The sequence below is a fragment of the Sparus aurata genome, chromosome 23 (assembly GCF_900880675.1).
Source record: "Sparus aurata chromosome 23, fSpaAur1.1, whole genome shotgun sequence".
NCBI lineage: Eukaryota > Metazoa > Chordata > Actinopteri > Spariformes > Sparidae > Sparus > Sparus aurata.
The window spans coordinates 13,956,443-13,977,047 of NC_044209.1; the positions used below are offsets into that span (position 1 = coordinate 13,956,443).

The window sequence follows — 20,605 nt, forward strand, 5'->3', positions numbered from 1 at the left end:
CCCCATCAATTTCACACATCACACTACTGTGTTCAAGAAAAACAGACGTTGAACTACTTTAGTGGCTCCTTATGCTGCATTTTGATCCTTTTATAACTGTTATTGTGGGTCCAACAGTGTTTAAAGAGTGCAATACTAAATCCTCAGGATACTATCTTTAAAAAAAACTGCCTTTTAAACTAAATTGTTCATCAACATTTGTGCTTTGATGCTTTATCATCAGTTATGCTTTCACATTTAGTAGAAAGCGATGTTCATTTTATGAGGAAGACAGTGCAAGTGCAATTAGTGGCAAGTTATCTTGGAAGAAAGTCGATCCCTCACTTTTGAACGCCAACAAGTTCACTGATAGTGTGTCACTGAGGGCATTGTACCCCTCCTTTGTGCCTGCGGCTGTCTGGCTTATTATTATGGTCTGTCTGGCAGGCCGCCTGGCTGGTGGTCTCTAAGTGAACTTGATACTGAAATCAGCAGCCGGCTGTGATGTGCAGGGCATCAAGGGAGCTAGTCTGGAGCTCAGCCAGTCACTTAACACTTGTCAACAGTTCTAATGAAAGTGGCCTTTTCCTTGGTGGCCTCTTTTTCATTAGAGGGGTCAGAGGTCTCCGCACAGGGCCGGCGCTCTGTCGGGTCTGAGAGGGCAGGCGGTTGAGGAAGAGGGAGTTAGAAAAAGGGGATATGAGGGGGAAGGGGGAAAACATTCAGTGGCTCCTTATGTTTTGTTTCCTGTATGCCCTGCTGGTCCTGGTGACTAACTTTGTTCTTAAGGTCTCCCGCAGCTTCAACACCTGGCTCTGTAAAAGTTTGCACCTGCTGCACACTCACTCGTTTTTTCATTTTCCCAGTGTCTGTTTCTCTCGGTCACAAGCCTGAGAAGACGGTGATTCTACAGAACAGTTTGGGGTTAATCAAGATAATTAGTGTCAAGCTTTGCATTAACTTTAGCTCAGCTCGGGGGGGTTACATTCCTCTATTTCTACTCGACTTCTTTGCTCTCCTTCAGTTCCTCTCTTTTTTTCTTCTATTATGCCCCTTTAACACAGATGTGGCCAACTGAGTGAGTGAAAGAGAGAGAGATTCAGCCAACATCCCTCTCTTCCTCCTCCTCCTCCTCTTCCCCTTCACCCCGGCCTCTTGCACATGAAAGGGGCCGCCCAAGGCCAGTGGATGGCCGGTGGGGTGTGTGCTATGCGAGGGCCCCAGACCCAGACACAACACAACACACAGCTCTGCAGGCCACCACAGCTGGGCTGGAATGTGACCTGCTTCAGACGAGGGCCCTGTGTGTACGTGTGTGTGTGTGTGTGTGTGTAATACAAGTGGAGAGGGAAGGAGGAGGACATGGATGGAGGGATGTCAACTACAGAACAGCACATGCACCGGCCGCATGATCCTTTGAATAAGCTGGGAGCATGTTGGGTGCATAACAACATCACGAAGCAAGTACACGGAGCAGTGTTTGGTCAATTATCTTTATTCATTCTGCCATCATGTTCCATCAAATTTTGAATGAAAACTAATATATAATAGATAACAAAAAATACGTCTGTTCACCATGTAATTAGATCCACGGAGAGACATTCTGCCTATATATATATATATATATTTATATATATATATATATATATATATATATATATATAAATAAATACAGAGTATAGAAGTCCACGTACATGTTTTGTATTGTAAAATTAAGACTTATCAAAACAGATTCCACAGAAATGTGGATCCAAAGAGCTTATTTGATTCTGGTACATACACTGAGGCTTGCAAATTGCATTATAGTGAGCTCATGTGCTCCGGACTGATGTTACGTAACGTCTTCGTTGTGAAAACCCACAAGCACATAAAGCACAACGTACCAATCACATTAAAACATACTGCTAACCAAATGATATTAGTGTGTTCACATTGGAGAGGAGATATACAAAGCCATTTTAGTAAACACTTAATAAAGATTAAATACTTTGTACAGTGTAAATGCTTGTTGCTAATGCTATTCTAGCTGCCTTTTTCCAGACAGTCTAGCCTAGATGTGGCCATGAAAACTGTCTAGAGCTTTGTGGACAAGTCTGGGCCCGGCATTTGTGAAAGAAATCATGGCAAGAATAAAAAGTGAGGAGTGATTTTCTGAGATCTACTGAGCAATAGGGAACAAAGTAAGGGAGTGAAAACATCTGAAACAGGCAACAAAATGTAACAGACAAGTTACTGGGTTTGTGTTCCCTGGCAGTCGGTTGGACTGGTGAGGTCACTGGAGCTTGGAATAAATCAGAAAACAACATAGCAGACTTCGAGTGAGTGCGAGATATCGGAAGACTCTACTGGACGGCAGAGAAGTCTTTCAGGAAATCGCAGGTTTTCTTGTGGACAATCTCACGAAGCTTCCTGATTTTGCGAGTGCTGGAGGAGCCCACGAAGCTGTCGGGCTGCAGGACGGCCATCCCGTTGTTGACGTCCCCCATGATGATGAGCTGCCCGTTGGCTGTGGTGATGTTGGGGCAGGGGCAGTTCCAGTCCATGTTCAGGAGAGTCACCTCCAAGGGCTCTTTGCCAAAGAACCTCAGACCCATCTTCTCGTCCTTCAAGATCTCCTCCACCGTCACCAAGGCGTGGCCGGACTCCTGCTCCTCCGTCAGCTCGGTCACTCGCCCGAGGATCACAAAGTCACTCTTGCAGAAGCTGGTGACCATCTTGCCTCGAGGTTTACATATCTTGCAGTTGTGGTTCTTCGGAAAGGGGCACATCTCGTCGCATGCTTCTTTGGACTCGAAGTTGTTCTCGTTGCCGCCGCAGCCTCCGTACACGAAGGACTGGCACTTCTTGAGGGTGCTGCTGTAAGCCCAGCGAGGTTCATAGGCTTTGCAAGGCCCTTGGAGACTCGGTAGGCTGCAAGGAGCAGACAGCTCTCCTCCACATGACAGCATGCAGGCTTCGTAGGTGTCGAAATGGTTACGGTTTTTATTGCACTGACTGTAAGTGAAGGTGAAGCAATTGTTCCTCTTTGGCTCATAGTACCAGCTCATGCTCTCCTCCCCACAGTCATCTGTGTCCGGACTCTTAAGACACTCTTCCGCTGGAAATGGCAGGTTGGTGTTGTTCCCCTCTGCATTCTTACCCTTTGCTTCTTTTCTGATCACTACCAAGGGAAAGTGTGATGAAACACTCCCCCCGACATTTTTGGCTGTGCATGTGTAGATGCCCGCATCCTGAAGTTGCGCATTGTATATGACCAGCTGGCCGATGTTGGTGACCACAACATTCCCTCGGACGTGGTTGGGTCTCATTATGGTGTTGTCCTTGCCCTTCAGTTGCTTCTCCCAGGTGATTTCCGGACGTGGCTTCCCGGACACCTCACACAGGAAGCTGGCTGTCTCACCCACGAAAACAGCCTGTTGGGTGGGGCCGCTGTGTATGGTGGGCATCTGGATGTCGGCCGGGAGGGTGGTCTGTAGGGCAGTGGTGGGATGTAAGGTGGTCTCTGCGGGTATTGGACTGGTGTTTGGCCAGGTCAGGTGGTACCTGTAAGTAGGTTAAATGACAAATGAATTAATCAGAGCGAGGAAATGTCTAAGACTCTTCTTTAAAGGTCCAGTGTGAAGGTTTGTGGGCATATGATGGAGAGGTTGCCGACTGCAAATAACTGAATACTGAACACCCTTGTAAGCGAGTATAGAATGCTAAAAATGCAAAAGGCCCTCTCTGGAGCCAGTTTTTATTTTTTGTCAAAACATGGCAGCGCATCTGCCAAACACACAATGATTTTTATTTTACAAAAAATTCTCACTCCCAATGCGTTAAATGCAGCAACTTTGTCGGTGGCCCCAGGCTTCAAACTATCGCACTCTACCTTCCCCTTCAACACGGTCATTATGCATGTACAACATCTGGTTAGACTCACATTTTACTGTTACTAAAGTTGTGAAAACAGCTGTGGTTTGGTCAGGTTTAGGCGCCAAAGCTACTTGGTTAGGTTTAGGAAAAGTTAATGTTTTGAGTTACATTAACTACACTAATTGAATAACTTTAGTCGGACCGTACTTAGGTAACGTAACTTCAAAAACAATTCAGTTAGTCAGGCACAAGACTCAAACCCTGCTCTCATGACAGAAAACCCTGTGTATGACCCACCTAGTCAACCAGACCACCGCCCAACTTATACTAAACTACGACTACGGCGTCATATTTACAAGCAAACTGACACCATCCAGGCAGCTGTATTTGACACACTGGGAGTGAGAACAGCCTGTACTTTTAGGTAATACAATCGAAATATAATGAAATCATTTTTTTGGGATATTATATTCCATTTCCGCCTCAAAACCACCACACACTGAACCTTTTCTGTAACACACAGACTACATTCATTGTTCCATGCTTCAGCCATTTAAACTTTGTTTTAAAATGTCTTAATTGTGAGTACTAAAACGAGCCAACTTTACCTCGTAACACCAAAAAAACAAATAGTAGAGATAGAGAATACTTAACATGTTACCTGCAGGTGACCTCAGTGATAGAGATACCCTTGGTACAGGCCTCGGCATCCATGTAGCACTTGTTATAATAGGTCATGCCGTCAGACGCACAGGTGAAGTGGGGTTCTCTCTCACAGCGGTCCCGGCACTTACAAACAGGCTGGCCGTCCCAGATGTCGCACTCCGACCCTTGCTGGGAGCACATGAACTTGTCGCAGGTGGCACCCTTTGGCATTCCAACGGGGCCCTTGCTGCCCTTTATGTCGATGTAGCGTGCTGCCACACAGCTCTTGTTACCGCAGACATTAGGGCAGCACTTCTCGAAGGACTCGCAGTCCTAAAGTTGGAAAAGAGACAGGACGTTTGAACCAAATGTCGTTGTACTCTTTAGAGTTAATATACCACATCGAATACAACATAAAACAGACGGAGCAGGTCGATTCTTGGTGAAGTCTTTCATGTTTTCAGTGTGGATGAATGACAGCATGAATGAAAACTATAGGGAACTACATTTAACAAAATCCACTGAGATAATTTTTGTTGAACTGGACTTCTGCTTTGTATTTTTCTTCTAACACCCCAGACAGCAGCAGCTCATGCACAGTGCAAGGGAAACAGACACAATCACATAGATAGATAGATAGATAGATAGATAGATAGATAGATAGATAGATAGATCACAACTTTTAAAAAATTTAAAAATCTAAATTATTCTGCCTGACTTTAAGATATGGCTTCACAACAGTTTTTCGCTTCAATTCTTTCTAAAGTGCATTTCTGGCCCACTGTCCTCACGTTGCACATTTGCACAAGCTGCAGTCTACATCACCTTCAGCTGCAGGCTACAGCTCACCTGGTCGGATTCACACTCGCGCATGCAGGTGCTCATAGCATCCACCCACAGGTTGGGGTTGAGGTCGTTCGGGCACAAGCCTGCGTGAGAGTACACCACCTTCGCCACGGACATGGGCATGGGCATTGCTCTCACGCGGCAGCTGTCCATGTAGAGGAGAATGGTGTAACATTGTCCCAGAAGAAACCAAATCCATCGGGGAAACAGCATCCACCACATATCCGGCGCGCAACAGAGCGGACACTAAAAAAAAAAAAAAAATCAAAAAGAAATCTGTGAAAGTCCAACAAGTTTAAACCGACAGGTTTTTAAAAAAGTCCTCAGACTATCTTCAAACTGTCGCGTGGTTCTTTTCCAACCGCCGGGATCGGACGATGCGTGAAAAGAGCGATAACGAGGAGCGCGCCGGACCGGTGTGGACGCGGAGAGCTCTCCAGGTCAGTCGCTCCACGTTTAATAGCAGCGAGAGATTAGGGCTGCGGCGCGCAGACCCACTTAAGATCTAACTACATGAATTACAGTGGCCTGTCTGGTCGGAGGGCAAATCCCAGCTGAGTTACAGTTATGATCAACTTAATTAAAGGAAGAAGAGGGGAAAAAAAAAAAAAAAGTTCGCCAGCAGTTTGCAGGCGCTGTTTCGCAGAGGACTGGCGAGACACCTGTGCGTAAGGCGCCGGCTGCCTTAACCCTTAACTTGCAAAGTCGGTGCGATGAGGAGATATTTAACCATACAATAACAACTATGGTGGACAGTGTTTATTGTACAATGCTGGATGTTAACGATTTAAAAAATAAATAAATGTAAAGATGCCAAAAAAGGAGTGGAGTTTTTTATGTTGACAGACTTCATCTTACTTTTTTAACAAATAGTTAAACTTGTAGCATTTCATATAAGAAGAGGCTTTGGGAATGTTCATTTAAATAAAAAACAAAAAAAACATCTTTTTATACACAAGCATTTAAACACAGCACACAGTAATACAGTATTACTGCAGGATAAACGTCGACATGCACTGTTTCCTGTCAGTTGAACAACATGTCTCCAGCAGAGGGCACCAAACGTAGTTATTGCAGCTCCTCTGTAGTACAGGCTTCACTAAATGTGCTTGTGTAGAAGTGGTTGCATTTTGTGTCATTAAAGGATGGTTTCTTGTGTGTAAATTGGCATTACATTTTGGTTGAAGATTAGGTAAAGCATCTCTCCTCCTCTAACTCCACTGGATCCTCTTCTCCTTCCTTCTCCACTTGTTGTATGACTTTCTAGATAGGTGATAACAAATGTTCTGGAGCCATAGTAGTCACCTCTGAGCTGCCCGTTGTGAAATTCAACATAAAAAAAAAAAAAATGCAACTATCTCTCCGTATTTCACATTTTGACATATCGCCTGCAACTATTTTGTTTAATGCAGTTTGTCTGCAAAGTTATTTCATTATCTTGAGACAATAAGCTGTGTTGTTTCAAAGTCAGGATATAACCAACCTATAATCACGTTTCTCTTATTACTCATGTACATATTGCATCATGACAAATTGCTGTAGCAACTGATTGAAGATGAAAAATGTCACTGATTGAGGCTTGATGGAAGAACAGTCTGGTTCTTCCATCAAGACAGGGCAAAGGCAGAAACTGCACCGTGTCTTTCTGTTAGAGGTAACATTTAGATCAGCCCTCCGTCATTTAAGCGAAAGATCCGCCCGTCTGCATCTTCACAGGCGACCGCTGTGCATTTAACTGTGCTGTTTTGTTTTGAATCCTCCTCGACAGCCAAGAAAGTAATCTTGCAGGCCAAATCAAGGTGGGATTAACTGAGCCAGACACTTATTTTTTAACTCGTCCATGAATGTACCTTAATCTTGAGTAAACAGAAATCATTTTCTTGTAAGACACTATTCATTATTTCAAGGAATGGGCTTTTAGTTTACGAGAGATAACAAGATACCAAGAAAAATCACAACCATAAAGCAGTCTTTCAGTCTCATTATAATGAAACAATGGACCTCATCTCGAAACCACATCAAGAAAGAAATAACTCCAGAACGGGCTTCCATACCCAACCTACTGATGGTTTATTATTTAAGATAATGTGATACCGAGGTGTTCTATTAATGAGCACACGCTCGATATTGTGCACAGAAAAAGTTTGAAAAGCAAATGTCACAGTGTGCTGACTCCGTTTTAAACAGTGTTTTTTTTAGTGCAACCAGGTGCATCATAATGACTTCAAAAATCACCACTTTGTTCTTTAATTACTCCAAATATATATGATATTCAAGCAGTGTCGATGTTGGAATATTGTGTGGTAGGGTTAGTGTTAACACAGACAGCAAAAACAAATGGCAATACTATAAAGTTCAGGGCTCAGGCTATCACAATATTGACACGTAAGAAGTCCCAAGTAGTACAGACAGTTGGATATCATGCTGCGAAAAACGGGTTTCTTCTCCAAAAGCCAGTTCCAAGAAGTGCTGCAGAAAAAAAGGGTCTTCAAAGCAAAAAGATCTAGGCTGGCGGTCATTACACGAACAGAAAAAAAACAATGATAGTGATGAAGCATCCAGCTGCAGATCAAACATAACCTGATAATCATTCCAGGAAACACCACTGAGCTCAAATAAAACCGTTTTTGCTGATGGTAAAAAACCTTTATCTTTTGAAGAACTAAAAATTCAACAATTTTAGTAGCCTCGCTGTGTGTGTGTGTGTGTGTGTGTGTGTGTGTGTGTGTGTGTGTGTGTGAGTACGGAGTCTGTGCTTCCCAAGCTGAGTCCCTGCTGAGCCCAAAGAGGCCCAGCGTTCTCCAGGCCAAACCCTGCAGTCTTAGTCTGGCCAGTGTCTGTGAGCCCTCTGAAAACACACACACACACACACACACACACACACACACACACACACACACACACACACACAGGTAAGACTCATAACTCATACAAGCAAAAAATGTAAAAGTGTAGTGAATACGTTAAACAGATACTGATTATTTATTTACACCACATTAGTTAAATAAAATGGATGGAGATACATCATCATACTTTTTTCCTCCACACACACACACACACACACACAAACACACACGCACTCTCTCAATTGCCTGCAAACGCACAAACACAGTCAAGCTGTGTTTTCAGTGTCTGCTCACCCGCTCACCCCCTCAGGCCCTACACCCCTAACCTTCACCCCTGCATTCCCAGCATAGCCGACACCGGGGCTAAGGGGCATGTCACATATTGAATAAAGCCACACGGCGGACCCCACGCGGGGCGCTCCGACAGCCTATCTGCCTTCAGCGCATGTATTGTCTGCAAACAGACCTTGACTTTGACCTTCCCCGAGCCCAGTTCAAAACAAGTTAACTCAACTGATGTCTCCATTATGTTTATTTTCTCACAATGTGAAGATGTTGAGGTTAACGCCACATAAAGCTGATGGATCCAGATGTCAGATTTTGCGCAGACAATGCAGTTTCTCTACACTGTAATCATGCTACCCTTTATAAATGCAAACATCCGCTGACAAAAGCAGGCAGAAATAAGATAAAAAGAAACTATAAATAAAAAAACAGTCCGCATAATAACGTTCGGAACATGCAGACCAGGCAAAAAAAACCTCCTGAATGGATTCTAGGCTTAGTGGGAATATTGGGGCTTAGTTGGGCCTTTCTCTGTGTGGCCCTTATAAATGCTGGATTTGATCGTACTTCACAGTACGTTTCAACCAAATTGCCAGAATTAATGTTGCCATTGTACATTTCTAAACATTAGGAATTCCTTGCATATCTATTTCATGAGCCAGGTGTGTAGGAGAGGGACAGGTTGACCAAAAGTCGCGAGCGAAAAGTCTTAAGGGGTCTCAAACAGTGGCCTTGCCTAAATGCGGCCTCACCTTGCAGCCTCTCCTGATCTGAGTCAGAATATAACATGATATATATGGTAGAATTGTTGACGTGATGATCACGAAATCATGTCATGTCATCGCCTGTAACCAATTAATCCCTTTTTCAAGGGGTCGCGGGGTTTGTTGCTGGAGCCAATCCCAGCTGTCTCCGGGCGAAGGCAGGGTACTCCCTGGACAAGTCACCAGCTCATCGCAGGGCCCTCAGGAGCAAATTGGGGTTCAGCATCTTGCTCAAGGACACTTCGACATGCAGCTCAGCTCAGCCCGGGGGAGCCAGGATTTGGACCAGCAACCTTCCGATCACAAGCCGACCTGTTCTACCCGCTGAGCTACATGCCCCGTGATCACGAAATGTACAAATTTAACATTAGTTGTGTGCGACATGTGCCATCCCAACAGTTTATTATGGCGATTGGCGGATTATTTCAGGACAAATCGCTACATTTTGGGTTTAATACTTATTTTCATAGATATTCCGAAATGAACAGCAAAAAAAAGGCACAAGTCTCTACAGTTTGTCGAGATGTACTGTAAACTCCGGTACATCCAACTTCTCCGTTAATCTCCGTGGCTTTACAGCGTCATGCATGTAATAAGTAGATCTGTATATTGGATTTTCTGCATTATGCCTGTCAGAGAGGGGCACAGATTGTACCAGGGGCCATAGTCCAAGCACATCGGCCCCCGGGGCACGTACTTGTGAGTAACGTCGCCTTCTGCCTCCATTTCTGAAATGCTCTTAGGGGTCCCCGACCACGCAGGTCCACGGCTTCTCTTTGCCCGCAGCTGAGGCCTGGGAAGCTGGCGGAGCGGGTTCAAAACAATGAAGGTGTTATGACTGTTCATACTAAGCTTATTATGAATGTCTCACTCCGGAACAAAGGGGAGAGACACGTCCAGCCACAGCAGGGCCCTAAGCTGATTCCTCAGCCCCAGTCTAGACGCTCAGCACAACATGCCGATGGACAGACATGCAGGCGTACATGCGCAGCTTCAGGGGAAAACGAATGTATCCTGATTGCTTTACATTCCTTTGTCCCTATTTTTAGGTCGCACGCACGCACACAAACACACATTTAACTTTCTCAACACCGCTCTCACTCGAATTGCGCAACGGCCCTCTCCGGATCGCGATCGCAGTGTCCGAACATCTGCTCGCCGCGTGAACACTGTTGTCTTCGCATTCGCTGAAGAGGTTAAGGATTTCACAGATCCTCGAGTGTGTCAGTATGACCATAACCTAGGTGTTGTTTATGTTCTTTAAATCAGAACGGGAACATAACAAAATGTCTCCCCTAGTTCATAACAGAATGTACAACGTAGGCTTGAAAATGCAGGTCAAAAGTGAGCGGCCTGGTCGAAGACAAAACCACAGCTGGACCGCAGAACAATACGAAAATACGGAACATTGCCAGAAAAGCTATTTATTAGTGTCAATAATGCACATAAGTGTCGATAAAGGGACATATCAAGTAAACAGTTGAAAGGATGTTTTACGAAGCAATCTCTAAAATAAGAAATAAAAAACGTGTAACAGAGCTTGACATCAGATCTTTCCTCAGTTCAATATGTAAGTAAATATTCAGCTCTACTTCACTTGAGCGGGTTCTGCAGTAACACATGCACCACAATATATAACACTGACACACTATAAAATGACAGCATAGAGTGACGTCCACACAGCGACCTGCTAGGGAAAAAAAGCAACAAAAACAAACTCCTAATGTTTGGTAGGTTTGGACAATATTATAATATATGCTCCAAGTGTGTGAAGCATCCACAGATTACAGTTTGTAGCTTCTGTATGTGTATATATATATGTGTATATATATATATATATATATATATATATATGTATATATGTATGTATATATGTGTGTGTATATATATATATATATATATATATATATATATATATATATATATATATATATATATATATATACACATATATGTATGTATATATACATATATACACACATATATACATACATATATACATATATATATATATATATATATATATATATATATATACATACAGAAGCTACAAACTGTAATCTGTGGATGCTTCACACACATCTTTAACCCGTCAACAAAGAAACCACAGTTTCACCAATTCAGCATCCAACCTGAAGTGAAATATGGTCGTAATCTTCCCTTCTGTTCCTGAGTTATGACGTTGAGTAATGGCCAGTAAAGTGTTTTCACAGAACATTGTGATGTCACAGTGAAGATTAGCTTTGGGATTAAAAAATGTCATCACTCCATCATTTCATCCTGTTAGACATTTGTTCGAGATGTTTTCATAATTTCCACGTCATCCATAGTGCATTCATTCTTGCGTCAAGTGAGCTTTAAGCTATCATATACATGAGAATGGGACAGAAGGACAGACAGACTGTAAATATGCATTGCTCTTCTTATTCTAAATGTGCAGTCCTCCCTCCTGAGGCTCCAGTTCAATGTGGACTGAGCAGGAGCAGTACGGTGGCATTGTGTGGCTTAAAAAACGTAACTTTAGCTTATTTCACCTTTCAACAAACACACAATCCAGTTGAATCTTGACTTATTTAAAATCTACTAGGCATAATTTAAAAGTTTGTTCTGACTGGCAAAGCCTGTCGTCTCCGCAATCAACCATTCCGCTGAAAGTCACCAATTAGCCCGGTCACTATTCAAACCAAAACACCAGTTGTGGCTGGGGTTTTTTTGTCATCTCGCGAATGTCATCAAAAACATAAATATTACAAAGCGCTGATCAGATATGCATATTTGTGTTCAGCATAAACACTTTGTTGTTGAAAATTCATTCAGTTAACTTGCTGTGGGAAATCAGAGGCTAGAAAGCCAAGGAGCTAGCAATCGGAGCCATAAGCATGTTGTTAACAACAAAGTGTTTATTCTTAATACCAATACAAACAAACATTATCAGCATTATTGTAACATTGTGATGACATAAAGTAAGTACTAGACTAATATTACTTTCATGTGTAGTTGTTTTCAGGCATTTGTGTCCCCTGCTATCTTTACTTTATGTCCTTTATGTACATTTATTTAGATGACATTTGATCTGTATGTGCTTCTGTTTTTACCCTAATTCTTTGTATACTGTTCTTGTTCTCAATAAAGAAAAAATGAACAAATAAATAAATAGATGCATTTTAGTATTTGATCCATATAACACAGTATATATAGTATTTGTATATCTGTAATGGCATTTTTGATATAGGCCCATGGTGCACTTTTTGTAATTCCTAAAAAAAAACATACAGTAAATCCTCCGACCAGCAGGAGGCTATACTATCAGCATTAAAGGGGCCTGGTGTACTGTCTGGTGCTACAGTTTGTGGCTCATCCTATGCCAATATTTGCTCTTCTGCTCCCTCTAGTGCCTCTCAACTGAAACAGACATTATTAATTTAGCTGCAAAAACCCCCAAAAACCTCTATAAAACATGCAACTGACCCTTTCATTCAAAGGGAGATTTAGGATAGGCACTCGCAGATAGACACCGCCTCAGTCTGGAGGACATAAGTGGTCGGTTTGAGAGAAAAAGAGGGAGGAAATCAAGTATTTCACCATGCTTTATCAAAGAACAGATACAGGTCTCAAGAACGAAAAAACACAGCTTGAACAGTGCCTAAGATTATTTCTACACAGGACGTACTGTATATAAAAATATCAGACTCTGAATGCATAGGTTAAGTCAAACTGTATTCTGCTTTTTCTAGAACAATAAGCAACCCCACAAATACAATGTTAGTCACCTCCTCACCACATAGTCAAAATTAGATCCTATATAAAAACCCATTTCGAACATGCTGCTTGCTCTCACTCACCCAGGGCACAAAATGGCCCTGCGGGCTGTTTTCCCCCTCCACACGCTGTCCCGCTTTTTCTCAGCCGAGCTCCTGCCCTTCAACATGTGGCACGACTTCACCTTATAAAGCATTTAACATAGTTGGGAACGTAAAATAAGCACTCTTGGTAGTCTTTTCTCTTCTCACAGTCAGCAGACTCTCTGGAAAACACATTCTCCCCCGACCCGCTCCCACATTGCACTTAGCTTCAACAACGGCGTCTCAGCAGCTTTCTCGTCCCCGTTGTTGAACTCTTTTTCTTTTCGCACGATAATAGACTTTTCTTTTTGACACAAACACAACAGGCCTAAGCTGGTTAAAAAAATTATACAAATTAATAAAAAATAGATCAAAAAACATACAAATAACAGTAAGAGCTTCAGGTATACATCTGAATAGTAAACAGTTACCACTCGGTAAGAAGCCTTTTTTTTTTTTGATTGTAGGACATGTGTGGTGGCCGCCTACCGCATTGCTTCAAATAAAACGGAGCCCCAGCATTTCAAATCAAAATGAAATAAAAAGTGTTGATGAAAGCAGCATAAGCATGACCACCTGACACAACCAGGGCTGTGCCTCTCGTCAGTTAAATCCTTAATATACACCGTTTTTTTTCTCATCAGATATCACCTCTGATTAAGGGACCAAGTAGAAAACATAATTTGTTTTAAAATAAAAAGTAAAACTTAAAGGTGCACTATCTAGTTTTGGGAAAGAAATTCAGAAAACTCAAAAGGTAATATTTACAATTGACATTTACATTGGTGAGGTAATAACAGAACAGAATAATATTTATAATTTCCACGGCTGAATAAATAAGCCTTCCGCAAGAGGACAATAGGGACCCAAGAACATTGTTAGAAGCTAGAATGGTGGCAGGGTCCGCCACAAATAAACACAGTAAAACAGAATGAATTTTGTTTTCCTTTAAGCTCAGTTTGTTCTGTCAGTTAATTCAGTCATGAAAACAGTTTGTTTGTTTGTTTAACCTTGAAAATCAGGCAATGGAGATTTTTTTCTCTTCCATTTAAAATTTCGTCCCAAAAACTACACAGTGCACCTTTAACTATTAGCACTAAACTGGCCTTGAGAACCAAGCTGAAGCTGTAGCTACTGATATTCTGTGTGGCTTTCAGTGCATTTTAAAGGAAGCTGGGCACCATATTAGATAGCCTAGGTTTAACTTGAGGTGACGCAAAGATAATCATGTCAGAAAATATCATTTGGATGAGTGTCGGGGAAACAAGGAAGCATTCATTATAACAAAGTGTCACAAACATAGATAATCATGTCCTTTAATATATCCTATTTCCTCTTTGATAGGGGGGGAAATGTCTTCAGTAGTGATAGTTTAGTTAGTATCTTTGCTGGCTAGATTAGTTTTTGGTTTGGATTCTAATTATCACAGTTAAACACAAGGACAGCGACGGAAAGTATTTGACGACTTTAAATCAAGTGGGAGCCTCACTCGCAACCTTTGCTGGGAATCGAGCCTTGTTACTCTGTTAGCACAAATCATTACAACTAAAAAAAAGATAAAATAAATACTTCACAGTTGACAGTTTAAGTGTTAGGCTGACTCAAACGGATAGCGCACCCTGCAAAGCAGAAGTGAAAATGCATTGTAGAATTAAAAGAAATTGAACGAGTCCTGCTTCAAGTTGATACACATTTATCTCTACGGTATAACTGAAGTTTTTTTGTTGTTTTTTTTCCCGGACATGTAACGACACGAAAGAACAATTCAAACAAAGCAAATTATTTCTTTTTCCACAGTGTTATGACTGGATGATTTAAATATGTAGAGTAAACAGTACTCAAACTCATCCATCGTAAGTGTGGCTGGAGATTAAAGCATACTGTACGTGTGGTTGGCAAATAAAAGTACTATTAGTCCAAAGTCTCACCTGGTGTGAGATTACTTCCACCTTTAAAAGAACCAGGGCAGTAATGGATGCCCTCTGCAGGAAAAGACACTAAGGTTTTCAGCCTACAGCATATATGAAAGTGTGTACGCCGGCTAGAATATCTGATAACACTCTGTGGGTCAGTTTACTGTGTGCAAGTCCGCTGTCCTTTCCCTGTGGACTGATGATGAACATGAGTTAAGAGTTACGTAAATCCTTCCTGTCGTCCTCTGCTCTCGGTCTTATCAGACCGTTTCCCTCTGTGGCCACAGTCCACAGCCAGTCTCAGGTTGTGTCCATATAAGGCTATTGCAGAATTCCCATTCAAGTCCAGTTGTTAAGGAAGACAGGCCGATGTCTCCCTCTGTTGTCCCACTGGAGTCTTGGCACAAAGTGCGGTGGGAGGAGAGAAAGAGATAAAGAGTGGAGAGAGAGAGAGGGGCCCGAGTACTCTCGCACATAATCGAGGACACCATGCATCAGTAATCGCTTAGAACTGGTTGGGTACACTAAAGCGGCAGGAGGGCCAGAGGACAGGAGGAGGGCGATAGCTACAGAACTTGAAAGAACAAATCCCAGTTGGGAAATTGGCCAAACACCAAAGCCGGACAAAGCTGTAACAAGGGGCCTGGGCGGGCAACTAGTAACGGTTGCTTTAGCTACAGAAGCCCATCATGAGCGGGGAGACCTCGGGCTAGGTGGTAGCTCTAATAGGTGAGGCGGGAGGCCTTCATGTTGTAGCAGGGTCTGTCTGTCAGGCCCCCGGTCCCAGAGAAAAGAGACAGGCCCTCTGCTTTCTCCAACACAACCTCCAGCTCCTGAAAGTCCTGCAGCCGAGCTACGTCCTTGTCCTGGAAAGGAAAGGGAAGGAAATACATTTAAATCAACATTATTCGTTTCTATGAGGAAACAGGGAACAAACTATTAAAAGCAACACACATTGTAGAGCACTCAGACTGTGACTTAACATAATCTTCTTGATGAATCAATAAACCGTTTGGTCTAATATACATTAGAAGCTGGACAAGTTAAATTGTTACTGTGATATGAGACTATACAACGTCTTCGATTTTGGATATCGTTATAAAGTGCTGTAGTTTTCTGAACCTACCAGACTGCTCTATTGTTCTAACGCTTGCTTTTACCCACTTAATCATCAGTGTTTCCCACACATATTCCTCGCACAGCTGCCAAAATATATTGGGTGACCAATTTAGCATTTTAGAGGGCTTCCTTCATGTTTCTTTAAATCTGTCTGAGAGAACGCCACAATTCAGCGTTGCCAGATGTGTGATAATGATGGTATTTGTATGATACGATTGCCCTCCGTACGATCAATAATGACTAAAGTGCAGTGTCAATGTGGTCACAATATTACTATTTATTTATTTTTATAAAATATTGTGATATTAGTTTTGTCACCCAGTCCTATCATTTGAGAAAAAAAACAACAACATATACTTTGAGCAAGAATAGTGCGATAACATTTTAAGGCCACACATCCTGAAGGACATTCAGTTTACTATCAAATTTGACAAAGAAAAGCATTAAATGCTCATATTTGAGAAGCCGGAACCAGCAGTTGTTTACTAACTAATACAAATAAAACATAATCAACATAGCTGTTAATCAATCATTGCAGCTAATTAATTAAAAATTAATTATCAGCTTTTGTTTCAGTATTATATTTGACTGTATGTCATTATGTGTCAGAGGCAGTGGGCAATGATTCACACATAGTAAAACACGGAGGGGAGAGGAGAAAGGTAAAGTGAGTCTCAAACTGAAACAGAGAGCTTGGGACAGTGTCAGACATGAGTCAGACAGAGAGGAGGGCAGATGGTACATCTATACATCTCAGTGACAAGACAGGTCAGGCAGCATTGTGACCACAGGCAGGTGTTTGTACTCTGATCAAAAATTCTCTTTCACTGAATGCAAATGCTTGAACATGCGTGACGTTCAGTCAGGGAGTGGTTCAGATCTATTGACAAATCTTCACGCGCATGCGTCATTATCGAACCATCGCAGGAGAACAGCTCAGTGTTCAAAAACATCTTGTCCCAACTTTCTCACTTTTTATATGTTTGTAAGTTTTTGTTGCAAACTTTACACTTAATGTCCCCCGTGTGGCTGACAAAATTAACTTGTGCGGGCCTTCTCTCTCATACCTTTCTCAACATTGTGTTTGGCAGCTTGCGGATTTTCTCCACGTGTTCGGCGCTGATGTCCAGCTCGCGGCAGCAGACCCTCAGAAGGGAGCGATACGTGAGCTCCTGGCGGTCCAGCTCCACCTCGATGAAGTCGTTCTCCCGTGCGTTGGGGTTCTGGATACGCACCTTGAGCACCAGCTCTACAGAGAAAAAACAAAGTGATGCCTCTCTTTGAACAAAGACACTGTGTTTTCTGATTAGATGACAGAGATAGCAGGAGGTGAGTTTTAATTATAGTGTCTTATATGTGATACAAGCACGTCTCCTGTCCAAGACGGCTGTGTAGTTGCTGCTCAGCCTGTGACAACTCAGTCATCACGCTGACAGAATCGGCCACGTACACCACTAATAACTCTGTCTGGTTTGACAAGTCAACTGCTAAGGATGTCGTCACGTCTGAGCTCTTATTGTTCACTTACTTGAATAGCATGTAACAAAATAAGCATGACAAATAAAAGCCAGCTGCTTTACTTCCTGCTCATGCATAACCACCTCAAGCCTTTTAACGACAGAACAACAAGGTCAGAGCTCCCAGCAGAGAAACAGTTACTGAACTCCTCATAAACCCACAACTTAACATTTATACATTTCCGTCTGGCAGACATTAAAGTGGGCGAAGGTTTCCCACATAATGAAAAGCAGGATGACTCGCTCACCTTGCACATTGACAGGGAAGGTGCTGGTGAAGAAGAAAGGCTGGAAGGCCGGCATGGCCCCACCAGCCTGGCTGTAGCTCAGCTGCTGAGGGATGGACTGCTGCCGGCTCATTGTTGGGTTAGCGGCGGCCACCGGGGCCTGGACCTGGCCCCCGCCGCTGCTGGCCAAGCTGGGGCTGGGTGAGGGCATCGGAGACGAGCACATGGTGCCGTTGTGCGCAACCGAGTGCGGGTAGTCAGCGTGGTTGATGAGGTGCGGCTCGACCGACAGGTCCATGGGCACCGTGCAGTTAACAACAGGGTGGTTGTTGTGGGATGAGGCCGGGCTGGGAGACACGCCGTTTTGCTCCGTCACAGGGATGAACTCCCCTGTCTGGGCCTGGCTGCGGGTGCTGGGATTTTGAGGGGGAGGAGGAGAGGAGCTTTCGGAGACCAGGCTCTGTGATTGCTGGGGCTCGTGAGTCGGGGAAAGGGAGGCCGAGTCGCTTTGCGTGTCCTCATCGTGTTCTCCAGAACCGTTCTGCGTTAAATGCTGGGCCAGGATGATCTCTGACTTGTTATCCATCTTGGAATACATGAAGGGCGGGTTGGACAGGTAGTTGGGTATGATTGGCAGCTCAGGCTCTTTGACTTCAGGCACTTCCTCCACTTCAACTGCAGTAATAATGAGCATGAAACAAAAACATTATAAACCAGACAGATTATGGAGATTATTATATCAGATGACATGACAGGACAAATCATATGTAGTGATATGACAGGAGAGGGTAACGGGAGGGTAAGAAGTGTGCAGTTTACCTCCTAAGAGTCGTTTGATCTCTGGCTTGGATGTGAGTTGCGAGGCCAACTCATCCTTAGCTGTGAGGATTTCTTTGTCCGCCCCACAACTGAGTAAGTAGGACACTATGTGCTTATGGTTCCTCTTGCAGGCCCAGTGCAGGCACGTCCTGGTGGGATTATTGGAGAGAGAACCACAGAGCTGACACATCTGAACATAATTTGAAATAAGTATTACTTCATATAAATATATAATAAACTTACTGATGGGAATAGATTTGCCATGTGCCAAAGTAACAGTTTGTGTTCCCTAACTTCTGCTGGTGTGAGGTTACCAAAATAAAAGCACCATATATTTTAAAACGTCCCCAAAAACACCAGCTGACAGGTCCTGTATTCACTATTTGACTAAACCAAATAAAAAGTGGCACTTCAGGAGGAATGAACAGCCTCGCTCTGTCTCATGAGATCACACTTAATCCCTTTAACAACATGCTTAGCTGCACTAAACTTTCTAGCAATCGTCCAACAGTAAATATTTACAAATCTGTGCAGCTAATTAGCATTGTGTTGTAATGAACCCAGCATTTTTATTTTTTTTGTCACTCACCATCCATTGATTTCGTTCTGTGAATTAACATTCACTCCACTCTCCACCAATGTCCGGACTTCGTCTATGTCCCCGATGGCAGACGCCTCTCTCAGACGCTCCTGTAATTCTTTATCCAACGAAGTGGTTGACATTTTGGTACAGGCTAACAGCGCTGCGAGATCATAGGACACACAAAAGCCTCTCGGATTAGGCTGTCAATACTAATCGCCTAACGATTTCCCCGCCGTTGGGCACACAGGTCCACTATAAATAGGCTCGCCAGCTAGCATTTAGCTATGCGGCTAATCGGACCTGCTGGCTAGCTTAACGAGGCGCTAGCAGTCTTTGCTGCTAGCTCGTCGCATCAAACCGCGTCGGCTAACGTGTTGCTAATGTCTCCGTGTGGACGGTGCGGGTCTGAGGCGTTTCTACCGCAGGCTCCGTCCCCTGCGTTTGTTTCTGTCACTGGTTCAAGTTATACTACCACTGTCAACTCTCATTCAATCATTCACTCGGCGGTGTCAGAGGTCCGTTAGTGGGCTGGCAGAAAACACCACCGCCTCATCGGGGGGCATGTTTAGATGTAACAACAGTGGGCACCAATGTTTAGTTCCCCTCTGAATACTTTTTATTATCTGACGCCTGTCGGTGCCACATCAACAATTTATTCTATGTGACATTATCATTAAGTAAATAACTCTGAGTAATAAAAGGTTAAATCAATGTTATTAATACATACACGTGTTGGTACAAGTAGCAAGTCACAAATAATTGTGGTTAAATAATGTAGAAATAATGTTCTATAAGTTATTTGTATTTAGTTTTTTTTTTGTAGTTTCACTGATTTTTACAACAGAAAACTGTTCAATTGTTATACCGTTTGTTTGTATTGATTATAACCAATATGTTGGTTTTAATATTGCTGCATTTATACGACCAACATTTTTAAAGGTGCAGTATGTAGCTTAGGGAAGGGGAGACATTGGGGACATTTTAATAAGAAGAGACAGATATTCATTGACTGTTTTGAAATAGCAAACTGAACTTAAAGGACAACACATTTTTATACTGTTTGTTTATATTTGGCGGACCCTGCCACCTCTCTAGCTTTAAACAGTGTTGTGGAGACGTTGTTGTCCTCTGAGAACAGCTCGTTTATTCAGTAATGGAAAAAATAAATATGTCTGCGTTTTCAATCAACTCGTAATTATTGAAATTTAGAGTCTGGTTTATTTGAATATTCTCCAAAAACGACATAGTGCCTTCTTTGAAATTACAAATCATTAATTTTGCAACTTGAGGTCCTGGTACTATTTTGCCTCTCAATAACGTATAAAATGTCCTGCTTGTTTTGGGCCGATGGGCCACCTTTAAGTT

General features: G+C 42.8%; 2 protein-coding genes across 2 annotated transcripts; both read right to left on the reverse strand.

Annotated features, from left to right (window-relative positions):
• Positions 1-1,458: 1,458 nt before the first annotated feature.
• wfikkn2a (info WAP, follistatin/kazal, immunoglobulin, kunitz and netrin domain containing 2a) lies at positions 1,459-5,943 on the reverse strand. The gene is made up of 3 exons (XM_030406447.1): positions 5,329-5,943; positions 4,496-4,812; positions 1,459-3,522 (listed from the first exon to the last, which is right to left on the reverse strand). The coding sequence occupies exons 1-3, from the start codon at positions 5,545-5,547 to the stop codon at positions 2,322-2,324; spliced, it is 1,737 nt and encodes a 578-aa protein (XP_030262307.1). The 5' UTR covers positions 5,548-5,943; the 3' UTR covers positions 1,459-2,321.
• A 6,157-nt stretch (positions 5,944-12,100) lies between these two features.
• On the reverse strand, positions 12,101-19,823 carry ankrd40 (ankyrin repeat domain 40). Its single transcript, XM_030408490.1, has 5 exons — positions 19,247-19,823; positions 18,658-18,806; positions 17,860-18,513; positions 17,162-17,343; positions 12,101-15,841 (listed from the first exon to the last, which is right to left on the reverse strand). Exons 1-5 carry the CDS (start codon positions 19,378-19,380, stop codon positions 15,698-15,700), a joined length of 1,263 nt encoding a protein of 420 aa, XP_030264350.1. The 5' UTR covers positions 19,381-19,823; the 3' UTR covers positions 12,101-15,697.
• Positions 19,824-20,605: the final 782 nt, after the last annotated feature.

What these genes read in the sequence shown, in the direction of transcription:
- ankrd40 (XM_030408490.1), bottom strand. Translation starts at nt 19,380, where the DNA reads ATGTCAACCACTTCGTTGGATAAAGAATTACAGGAGCGTCTGAGAGAG. An exon ending in CAGAACGAAATCAATGGATG is followed by an intron (nt 18,807 to 19,246) that starts GTGAGTGACAAA and finishes TAATCCCACCAG; the next exon opens with GACGTGCCTGCACTGGGCCT. An exon ending in GATCAAACGACTCTTAGGAG is followed by an intron (nt 18,514 to 18,657) that starts GTAAACTGCACA and finishes TTATTACTGCAG; the next exon opens with TTGAAGTGGAGGAAGTGCCT.
- wfikkn2a (XM_030406447.1), bottom strand. Translation starts at nt 5,547, where the DNA reads ATGTGGTGGATGCTGTTTCCCCGATGGATTTGGTTTCTTCTGGGACAA. An exon ending in GCGAGTGTGAATCCGACCAG is followed by an intron (nt 4,813 to 5,328) that starts GTGAGCTGTAGC and finishes TTCCAACTTTAG; the next exon opens with GACTGCGAGTCCTTCGAGAA. An exon ending in ATCACTGAGGTCACCTGCAG is followed by an intron (nt 3,523 to 4,495) that starts GTAACATGTTAA and finishes ACCTACTTACAG; the next exon opens with GTACCACCTGACCTGGCCAA.